The sequence below is a fragment of the Macrobrachium nipponense genome, chromosome 47, assembly GCF_015104395.2.
Source record: "Macrobrachium nipponense isolate FS-2020 chromosome 47, ASM1510439v2, whole genome shotgun sequence".
Classification (NCBI taxonomy): Eukaryota; Metazoa; Arthropoda; class Malacostraca; order Decapoda; family Palaemonidae; genus Macrobrachium; species Macrobrachium nipponense.
This window is the reverse complement of record NC_087222.1, coordinates 23,711,153-23,723,165: the sequence shown is the minus strand read 5'-3', so window position 1 is coordinate 23,723,165 and position 12,013 is coordinate 23,711,153. Positions and strand designations below refer to the sequence as shown.

At 38.3% G+C, this 12,013-nt stretch overlaps 1 protein-coding gene across 1 annotated transcript; it reads right to left on the bottom strand.

Annotated features, from left to right (window-relative positions):
* Positions 1-2,570: 2,570 nt before the first annotated feature.
* On the bottom strand, positions 2,571-5,798 carry LOC135204474 (uncharacterized; the record flags this gene model as incomplete). The annotated part of the gene is given in 3 exon segments (XM_064234654.1): positions 2,571-3,298; positions 4,521-4,724; positions 5,100-5,798. Coding segments are annotated over 3 exon segments (1,461 nt in total), but the record flags the coding sequence as incomplete, so codon positions are not given.
* Between the last annotated feature and the right edge of the window lie 6,215 nt (positions 5,799-12,013).

Genomic DNA, 12,013 nt, shown 5'->3' with positions numbered 1-12,013 from the left:
AAGTAATTTTATTCAAAGTACTACTATGGCAGATCTTGTTGTTATCTTGGCATTTCCTCTAAGTCAGCGAAATTTTGACCAGAGTTAAATGTAATGGACACCCAACTTTTTACATTATGCACAGGGTCATACCTACGTAGGCGCCGCTGCAATCGCGGACTGGGCATTTTATACCGACTGGTACACTACATACGTCTGTTTCAGGGGGTCTCGTACCTGTGGGGAGGGGATATTTTTCATAATTAGGTCGCATATCCTCCGATTCTGGTAGTATACGCTTAAGTCAATTATCTTGGTGTCATCTTTCGGAGTTACATTTTCGGAAATAATCTTCTTAATGGAGTCCTTTTCTTCACGGTAATGGGAACTCATGAGGTCTTTATAATACAGCTTGATATTACCCTGGGGGCGGGGCTGCGGGCTGTCACTACCGTACCATTTCTCCACGGCTGTGCAGACTTCCTTACTGATTAATTTATTTGAATACCCATTATTCACGAGTGCTTGGGACATGCGGTCGAGTTCCTGATGAGTGTCCTGCCAGGTCAAGCAGTGGGAGAGGGCTCTCCTGACGGAGGCCCTGACGGTCGTGCTTTTGAATCTGGCGGGGTACTCACTGTCACTGTTGAGGCAAAGTCCAAGATTAGTCATCTTTGTGTAGACAGAAGTAAGGAGGCCGTCTTCCGTCTTACTCACAAGGACGTCGAGGATGGAGAGCCAATCGTTGGCGCTGTATTCGACCGTGTAATTCAGCAAGCTGCACTGCTGAAATACCTAAAATTCTTCTACCTCATCCTCGGCGTCGACTTGCACAAAGATATCGCCACGCCGTCCTTCTGGCGGAACATCTGGCCACGGTGGGTGGAGAAAGGGGCCTTCTCCAGCAGCATACGGAGCAAGGCTTCGGGAATGTTGAGGGGTGCTGTCGACTAATTACTGTAGACACGCTCAAGGATGATATCTATGGTTTTATCGACAGGCAAATTCGTAAACAGAGACTCCATGTCCAGCGAGGCGATAATCCCAGTGCAAGGGTGTCCTTGAAAGAAGAACAAGAGCTGAAATATGCTTCCTTTACTACTTTTATTTTTGGTCTGCTTCCAAATTTCAGTGCGAACAACAATGTCAATTATAGTTCACTGTCACTGATAAAAAAAGACAGTTGTTTTCATTTATACTCAGTGAAATGAAAAGAGTGCTTAGTGACAGAAAATGTAGTCAAAATAAATGAAGAAAAATTTAATCTATGCATTATTTATAGCATGAACTAAATGATCAATAAGTTACTCATAGAATAAGATCTTGAATAACACGAGCAATTTTTCATAAAATAAGAACAATAATGCATGTCAGCAAATTTGATTAAATGAATGAATCAAAATGAAGAAGCATCTATGGATTTTATCATAAAATTTCAAGTAACACAACAGTGACAGGATACATCAGTATAAACAGAACAACAAGTCCACAACAACCATCCTGCAGTCGAATTCTTTCCCTATTTTCTTAGTTCATTTTATCTATCCCGGGAATTCCCAGGATGGGCAAAAATATCCCCGGATTTAATTCTTCAATCATTAAACCTTGAAAATTGTCCGCCATGGTGAGGAACGTGACTTTAACACTCTATAAGTAGTTATCCTTCTCTCTCTCTCTCTCTCTCTCTCTCTCTCTCTCTCTCTCTCTCTCGTTGGGTGAATGACTGACAGGTGAAGATGTTGGATGTTCTTCTTCTTCGCTGCTTTTAACCAAAGTGACGTCAAGCGAGGAACCGGAAGCGCTTCAATTTTAGGCGCAGGCCAGATTTCTCACAAGAGGTCTTTTTTTTTTTTTTTTTTTTTTTTTTTTCTCTCTTTTTTTTTTTTTCTTTAATTGATCCAAATCTTGTGTCATCGTTTTCTTAAAATCTAATAATACAGAAATCCATGCTTACAAAATCTTATAACATTACAAAGATTACATGAATACAAATAAAAAAGATCAATTACAAAAAAAAAAAAAAAATGAAGAATACAGAATCCAGGGCTATGGTCTCCTCAAACCTCCTCCTCTCAGCGGAGGAGGAGGAGGAGGAGGAGGAGGAGGAGGAGGAGGAGGAAGAGGAGGAGGAGGAGGAGGAAGAGGAGGAGGCAATGGAGACTCCTCTCGTACTATTATTCTTCTTGAGCATTTCAGCAAAACGCAGATATGGTCAGAGTCTGTGAGACACTAATGTGTTCCTTTCTGTCACCTCTGAACTTACTGTAGTAGGTAGGTACTACTTGAAAACAGTAAATAAGACTTTAATTCTGCTTCACTTATGAAGACGATAGAAAGTTAGTTTCAGCATCTGTTTTCTGGCCCCTTCATCAGACTCCTCCTGAACACAACCAGCGCTTTCTCTCTCTCTCTCTCTCTCTCCTCTCTTTACATGAAAGGTCATTTTCTATACAGCGTTAAAGCAGTATAAAAATAACACGAATGATACCCAACATAACTAATAAAATAATAATAATAATAATAATAATAATAATAATAATAAATAAAATAATTAATAATAATAAATAATAAGAAGAATAATAACAAACAATAATAATAATAATAATAATAATAATAATAATAATAATAATAATAATAATGTGATCAATGAAACACTTCTAATAGCACTCAGAAGAACATTTTTATTTGAGAATGATCATTACTATTATCATGGGAGTTAAAATCAAACTCAAAATTGCTCCTTCATCTGGAGGGACAGACATCACAGAATGAGGCCACAGTTGGCCACTTTGACCTGTGTAATGTCTGGATACTTCAAGATGGCATCTACCAGGACATCCAGTCCTTCTGCCACCTCCCCAAAGCAATATCCTCCTCTCCATCTGGGATGATCTCTGGTGACAATCCAAAACTGTGAAGCTTCTTCATATGGGATGATTCCCCTCACTTCTCCCGCCTGCATTGTCGTCAATTTACAGTTCCTCAGCTGACTCTCCCTCTGCCAGTCCTCCCTCGATAACAACACTGCTTGAGTTGATTTGCCTCCTCCTCCTCCTCCCTGGGTCACATATTCACCCATGAGGACGTTTTCACCTTCCTCACCCATCCTATTCACACGTAAGACCTGAGAGTTGGCATAATAGGATCCCATCCCCCCTGCACACATGTACAGGAAGTTGAGAGCCAAAATGCCGTTCTCATTGACCCTGATGATGACCCTCCCCAGGGGTGTGGATTCATATGCGAGATCCAGGAACGCCCTTGGAGGGGGAGAAGGGGAAAGGGAAGGAGGAGACCCCCCTGGCATCAAGCACTCGAGCTGTCAAGGGAAAGAATAGGATATTAATTAGAAAAATAATAAAAAATAATAGTATTATAAGTTATTATCCTAATTCTTAATATTATTATTGGTCGCATTAACAGCAATTTTGATAGACATGAAGAAGAATTAGAAGTTAATTAAAATGCCAAAAGACAAAGAATTCAAGTAAAAAAGAAAACCTCTTGTGGATGAAACCCTGTGCAGGAAACGTCCACATTATTATTATTATTATTAGCTCTTTATCATCCACCAACTACACAAAAGGCTAAGCAGTAGTGCAACTAAACTCTGACAAACACTGCACTACTCAACTGTATCTGTCTTGAGATCATTCTTCTTCTTCTTTCTTTTCACAAAAACTGCCCCCTCCTCTATTTTCTCCACATGACTGAACCACTTCACCAACAAAGGATCCATCATGCTACGCAGACATTCCATCTCTGCAGATTCCAACTTTTTCTTTTATTCATATCCAGTGTAATATTTTACTTCCATAAAGGAGAGTTGATTCATCAATAACTTCATACATTCCCAAATTGGCTTCTTTAGTGCACATCCTGCTGCCTTCCTCCCTTCCTTCACCTATTCTGTGACGCACTTACTCCCTCATCCTGCCAATATCAAATATATCCACTCCAAAATACCTAAACAGATCATCCATTCTCTCAACATCCACCTACTCTCAAATTTCTCTTCTTGCAAACACTTTCAAATTCTCTCACCAGTTCCTGCTGTTTCTCTTCACTATCTCTCATCATCAGTACTACATCGTCTGTAGACATGAGTTATTCCACATAATCTATTCAGGAATGATTATCTTATCTACAATTTTGCACAAACGACTGCCGTTGTCCTTTCCATGTTTACACACACTGACCTTTCTTTCACCTTTGTCTCTCTATATCTCTCAGTCCCTTTAAAATATTCTGCTTTCTTTCTCTCCTGAAACAAATCAGCTGTTGTTATTGCTTCCTTACCATTTTCAGCACATCCATGCACATTCAAAACCCCAAGTTGCAGCAGCATCTTCTCTTTTCCCCATAAAATGTGACTTCTGAGTCAGTCAGTGCTGGACTCACATTCAGTATGCAGAAATGTTCATGATGTTCATTTCAAATGAAGAAATTCCTAGCATACAGTGAACTTGGGACAATGATTTCTAAAACATTATGAGAGACAGGAAGAAATTTTACTCATATTCTCAAAAGAATAAACTTACCTTTATGACAGAACATCTTAGTGGGAGAACCCCTTCCTGAAGATGGTTCATATATAGTTCATTGTTGGACTCAATCTTGACTGGAGCCATCCTGAGTTTCCCTCGGAAGGTCATCACAACGAAGATCTCACGAGAGTCTGCTGGAATCCTTTCCTCTATATTGACTGATAAATTCCTGAACCTTGCTCTCATCTTGAGAATTTCCTGTAAGGACAAATCCAAGATGAAAACATACACTGTGAAGAATATAAGTAAACAAGAGAAAGAGATTATTGAGATACTTATGTTGAATGGGGTTATCAAAATGGCTCAAGTGATAAATATTTATAAATCAAGCTGAAATATTATAATCAGCTCACTGATAAGGACAGATTTGATACAATCTTCCATTTCATTTGAGTACTTTGTCAACTTTTTCTTGGACATTCCTTACATCATAAAATGAGTGAAAAAGAGGAAACAAGAAAGTAATTATTCCTTCCTTGAGTAAAATGTTAGATAAGTAGGAATCAGGGAAGAGAGAGAGAGAGAGAGAGAGAGAGAGAGAGAGAGAGAGAGAGAGAGAGTGAAAGCACAAACCTTCTGGAAGTTTTCTCTGTCCCGCTTGTTCTTCTGAACGAGATCCTGCAGTTCCATTATCTTTCCCTGGAAGCCATCCACAGTGTCTCCTGTTTCATCGAGAAGAAGTCCATTTGAGGCAAAGTCAACAACAGATGTCACTTTAGCCTCTAAAACCTTGATGTCCTCTACACCTTGAAGCATAAGCTCCAACTTATTCCCCAGGAGTTCAGCGCATTGATCAATATTTCCAACTTTTTGTTCATTTAAAAGCTTTAGCTTCTCAATCGTCTTCTTGAATTCCTCAATGTCTTCATTAGCTCCGAGAAAGACAGCTTTCATCTCGCTGAAGCTCGTAAGGAGGTCCATCGCCTCAGCCTCTGTTGCCTGATAGTCAGCAATGCTTTGCTTTGCAGATTTCTTGATGAGATGTTTAGTAGACTCTACAATGGATCTCTTTGTCTCTTTGGGTTCAATCTTTAATCCTAGGTGCATGGATGAAAGTTGCCCTATAACATTTAGGAGGCTTCTGTTAATTGTCACGTCTTGTGCAGAATCGGCAGTGAAGTTCTCCCTGCAGATAGGACATTCTTTCTTACCAGCCGAGATGAGCCCGTCAATGCAACGGCTGCAGAATGTGTGAGAACAATGAAGAATCCTTGGGCAGTGATCTTCATTGTACTCATTCCTGCAGATGTTACACTCCAGGTCACTGAATTCCTGAAAAAAGAAAGAAAAATCAAAATAATCAGTGACCCCTTCATACACAAGTTTGACTATCCAAATGATTATCTTTATTGTTAAAAAAATGTTCCCCACAAATATTGCTGGTATCAAAAGCACTCATAGGTCAGAACCATTAGATCTGAAACTGCTTACCTAAACCTTGTTTTATCTAAAGTACAGCATTTTCAGTGGTGAAAATAATGACAACAGAATGAAGTCGAAATCTCTTGGAATCCCAAAAATTCACTAAAGGGTATTTTGGATTTTTCTGAAGAATTCATTCCTTTGTTCTTTAGACTGATCATATTTCTAATTGCTAAATCTGCCTCTAGAAAATCAGGCACTTTATTGGCACGCATTTTTAATTTTTTGTAAATTTCTAGAACTAATTATGCAATTAATTTGTGATTTTGACGAATTTGACATTTCCACGACAAATGTTTGATTAATCCATTTCGATGTCTCTATACTTATCTATGTATCTAGTGTCTGTTATCTATCTTTCCATCAATCTATCTATCTCTTATATAAAAGGAAAGAAAAATAGCTTAATTAAGCATACCTAACTAACCTAGCCTAACCTTGGATGTTGAATTCTAGCTTGATATGGGTTTTTACCTACTGAAGCCCACATCTGATTTAACCTTAAAAGTAGTTATCCATTGGGGTCCCTCATTATTGTTAAAAATGACAAGATCGGAAACAAACATCAAATTTGTCAGAATCGCTTTAGAACTATCAAGTAATATTATTTTGCTTTGAAAATAATGAAACAACTGATGTCAAGACAAGACCGACATAACTGACAGCAAAGTTCATCAGTTGCCTGAGGGTAGGTCACACAACATTTTGCTGGCCTCTGGACTCCATTACACCAACGTGATGAGGTCATGACCTCCATCCCCCGCTTGATTTCCCCAAGAAGGGATAAGCCTATCCAGAAGCCAAAGCCAAATTAAGTACATAGAAATACTTGAAGAAAGCAAAGCTGTGACCAGATTTTCATGTTATAAAGACAAGAGTTAAATCTTCCACATTGCCAGTCAGTGGCAGAAAGTATTTACCGATCATAGATAAATTTAACCTTGAATGAAATCAAAACTACTGAGGACGAGGCTAGAGGGCTGCAATTCGGTATGTTAGATGATTGGAGGGTGGGTGATCAACATGCCAATTTGCAGCCCTCTAGCTTCCTCCTTCTCAGTAGTTTTGAAGGCCTGAGGGCGGACAGAGAAAGAAGTGCAGATAGAGGAAGCCTCCTCAGTGGATGTTTTCTTCTGCAGACGACTAAGAGGAAGGGAGAGGTTGTATCCGAGTGAGTGGAAGCGCCAGAAGGAGGCAGCGATGAGGAGCTATATTAATTCATATTATTCACAGAAAGCTCCTCTTCCCATCATCCAGAGTCACTCCTGACATCAGTCATTTCCTTCCTTCCTTCCTTTCTTCACTCTCTCCATCGCCTTCCATCCTCCCCACTTGAATGACCAACTTCACCCGGGTCATCTTGAAGCCTCTCCGCGACGACGACGTCGAGGTCAGTCTCACCACGAATAAAATCGGACGAATCTGTCCCTCGATTCCCTGCGAATGAAATTGGCGATCCTCCCCACCATCATTTCCTTCACTGTCATTCTCTTCTTCTCTTGAGTCGCCTTCGGGAGGCGACGGGCTCAGAGGATCTCCTCATATTCCAGGATCAGAGGGAATTAATTAAGGCGCTTTCCAGACTCGTATTCCTGACGAAGTAGGATGGTGCTCTTGCCGAAAAGGACAGAGCTCGAATGGACCCAAGTCCCGGAATGAGGAAGAAGAAGAAGAAGAAGAAGAAGCTGAGACCCTTTGGCAGACATTTTATGTATATCTTTATTTGAGGGTAGGGGTAGGGGGTCATCACAGGGTGGGAAGGATTACTCTAAGATGCTGAAACAGTCGCCTGACTACCGAAGAAAACGAAGAACATATCTAAAGAAGGTTGGGGGGGCGGGGGGTGGGGGGGAGTTCAGAAATAGGTTATGATGTTTTCGGCAATTCCTTCTATCTGTTTCCAAACTTGTATTATCATGTAGTGTTCGCTTCTCCTTTCTAGACTATATCATTTCAAAAGTTGTAGTCTTTCCCAGTGGTCAAGATCCTGAACTTCTTCTCTTCCAGCTGTAAAGGACCTTTGTACACTCTATTTGTGCAATATCCTTTTGGGAGTGTGGGTACCATATCATATTGCAATATTCAAGTGGACTACGAACATATGTTTTATAAAGCATAATCATGTGTTCGGCTTTTCTTGTTTTGAAGTGCCGTAACAACATTCCCATTTTTGCTTTGCCTTTTGCCAATAGTATTGCTATTTGATCATTGCATAACATGTTCTTATTCAACATCACACCAAGGTCTTTAACTGCCTCCTTATTTGTGATTATTTCGTTATTAGGTCCCCTATATGCATATAGCATTCCTTCTTTATCGCCATAATTTATTAATTTAAAATTACATACCATTCTATTTATCTCTGCCCATTCATATATTTTGTTTAGGCCTTTTTGTAGCGAGTTCCTATCTTCATCACAAGTAATTTCTCTACTTATTCTTGTGTCATCAGCAAAACTACTGACTACAAAGTCCTTAACATTACTGTCTATGTCTGCAATCCTAATAACAAATAGCAATGCAGCTAACACCGTACCTTGTGGCACACCGGATATTACCTTAACTTTATCCGATTTCTCATCGTTTGCAATCACTATTTGTTTTAAGGTTTTGTAAAAATTCTTTTATCCATCTTCCTACTTTGTCCACTATATTATGTTTTCTAATTTTCTTCACTAACATATTATTGTCTACCTTATCAAAAGCTTTTGCAAAGTCTAGGTAAACCACATCTGTTTCTTTTCCATTTATCATATTTTTATATATGTTCTCACGGTGGACTAACAGTTGGGTTTGTGTACTTTTTCCGGGTACAAAACCATGTTGTCCTATATTAAACAAATTACTTTTCATTAAGTGTTTCATGATATTTTTCTTCATTGCCCTTTCATACACTTTCATGATATGTGATGTTAGGCTCACAGGCCTATAATTACTTGCCTCTAGCCTTGATCCACTTTTGAAAGTAGGGGTAATATATGCTAATTTATGCTCATCATAAATCTTGCCTGTATCTACACTTTGCCTTAATATTATTGTGAGCTGTTTGTAATAGAATGACTACTTTCTTTAACACCATCTGGTCCGGCTGCTGATGCATTTTTAATTTCATTAATAGCCTGCAAAATACCGGGTTCATTAATATCTATGTCCGATAAATATTCACTATTTTCATCTCTTATTTCTGTATCATTATTTTCATTTTCAATTCTAGGGGTAAATTCTCTCTTATATCTTTCTGCCAATTTGTTGCATATTTCCTTTTTTTCATTCGTTAATCTCCCTTCATTTCTTAAAAGGCCTATTGCTACTCTTCTTTTATTCATCTTTTTCGAATATGAGTACAATTGTTTGGGGTTTTGCTTGATATTTTCCAGGGTCTTTTCTTCCAAGTCCCGTTTTTAATTTTCTTATATTTGTATAGTCTTTTGTTCTGCATTTTCTATCTTACTTTTTAGTTTGATCACTTTCCATGCATTCTTTTCTTTTGCAAGACTTTTTTTCCACTTACTGATTTTCTGGAACAATATCCTTGTCTCTTTATATGCATGACTGATGTTTACTTTTTTTCTTTGGTATATACTTATCCACTATTTTCTCTAATATTTTATATAATATACCCGTATTTACCTGAATATCATCACATATGAATATGTTTTCCCAATGTTTGTTTAATTCTTCTTTTATTTCTGACCATTTTATGTTCTTACTATAGAAATTGTATTCTCCATATCCTTCCCACTTTTTCATTTCTTGCTTATCTCTATTTTCACTTGCTTTGGAATGAACTGTTAATTCTACGACATTATGGTCTGAAATACTCGTATTATACACTATTATTTCTTTAACATAATCCACCTCATTCACAAATACTAGGTCTACAGTATTATCCTTTCTTGTTGGCAGGTGTTTTATTTGTTGAATGTTGTGTTCTAGTAGCATATCTAATAGCTTTTCGAATTGCCTCTTATCTTCTGCAATACGTACTATTACTCTTTTTTTATATGTATAAATACAACCACAATCTCCTATTCGTTCGTTCCAATCTACGAAAGGAAAGTTAAAATCTCCAGATAGGAGTATATTCCAGTCTTTGTGATTTCTACATATATCATCCAATTTTTCTATTACTGTGTCAAACTCTTTAGTATTAGGGGTCTATATATTACAATGTTCAGTAATTTTTCAGATTCAAATTCTACCGCTATTAGTTCACATTCTGAGTTACTATATTTCTCATATATTTTTCCTTGATTTATTCCTCTCCCATATATCGCGGTTCCCCCTTGATTCCTATTTTTCCTATCTGATCTGTAAGTTAGGAACCCCTTTATCTGATCATCATTACCAGTCTCTTTGGAATACCAAGTTTCACTTATATTCATTATATCTATTTTTTTCGTTTGGGTTAGTTCTTCCAGGAACTCTGTTTTTCTTTTTGAGTTACTTGTAATTAAACCCTGCGCATTCTTCACTATGATGGTTTGCGTGTTATCCCCATCAGTTAATATGGGTAATAATAAGGATTTTCCCATGTCTCTTTCCTGTTCTGGTATGTTGTCCTTTTCTTCATTTCCAGAAATTCTGACATTAAAAAATCCAACTTTTCCAATATATTTGATCTTCCGTCCTCATATTTATTCATTTTGTGTATGAATCTGTATTTATCTCAGTATCTGCACCATCCCCTGGCATCATATATACAGTGCTTGTTCCTTGCTCTGTATCTGGGTGCTGTTGCTTGAATTCTCAATGCAGACATTTCATAATGCGGTGATGGCTTCTTTTTTTCGTTCACCTCATGTTCTTTGTTCCTTTCTTTATTTGCTTCATTTTCATTTTTATTTTTATTATTTATTTGATTTTGATTCATGGCTATAGGGTGCATATATCTACATTTTTTGTTGAACTTGCATACTTTTCCTTCTTTAAAAGCATATTCTTGGATGTAGATTGCTGCATTCATCCTCATAGCCGTCTAGGTATGCACATTTGCCATAAATCTCATAATTGTGACATACCTTGGGATGCTTGTAGTAACATCTTTCACCAAATCTGCAATTCCCTCTTTTCAAAAGGGTGCAGACTGCGTCATTCATTTCTTTTTTTTTTTCTTGCTCTTTCCCATCAGTATGCAGATCTGGGTAAAGCCTCTTTGGGATTTTATTTGTGTTGTCATGTCGAAATTTATTTCATCGTATGTATGCTGCTATATTGAGAGAGAGAGAGAGAGAGAGAGAGAGAGAGGTCGTCTGTTCGATCAATGAAAGCTATAAGCTATAATTCATTACTCAGTTCCGTTATCGAGACATTTCTTCGTTTCATCATTTCTCATTCTAGGTAGAAAGAAGAATAGATAACAGATAGTAGTTAGATATATAGATAGATAGATATTTAGATAGATATAAAGGCCGAGTTGGAGAGTGAACACCTGATTGAAGGAATCAATCAATGAGGGTGAATTGATGAAAGAAGCCCCATCGCTGACCCGTGAAATACCTTTCGTAACTGGGTGAACGAAAATGCTTTTTTTTGTCATTTTAACTCTGTTGACTTAATAAGGATTTCGCTTCTTATTACGGGTAGATCTGTATATCTGCTCCTGCTCCCTGTCTTCCCTAGTGACCCGAACCCCTAATTGAAGTGAAACCAGTTATATGCAGTGGCAACCGAGTGATTGACATAATTCTGGTGTTGCTGCATCAAAAACCATGAAGAGTCGAACGCTATAAGGACCTTGTTACGAAAGGACAGAACCAAAACAGTTTCTTGACTGTAGCAACAGATGAACATCGATCGTTACGAGTCATTCTTCTAGAAACGCCGACTAGCAATTCCAGCGCCCAATGACAGTAATATGATCAGCCTCCGATGGGCGTTCAGCCAAGACACTCACTAAGCCCCTACAGAATGGCTGGCATCAAAGCAGCATCGAGGACTCGCTTCTCGACAACAAATGGGAACGTCACTGGTTTGGCTTAGAAACGAAACAAAGGGGATGACGTGTGCCACCGAGGACGACGTGGAACCGTCAGCTGTCCAGAATTTGAACCGGATTATGCATA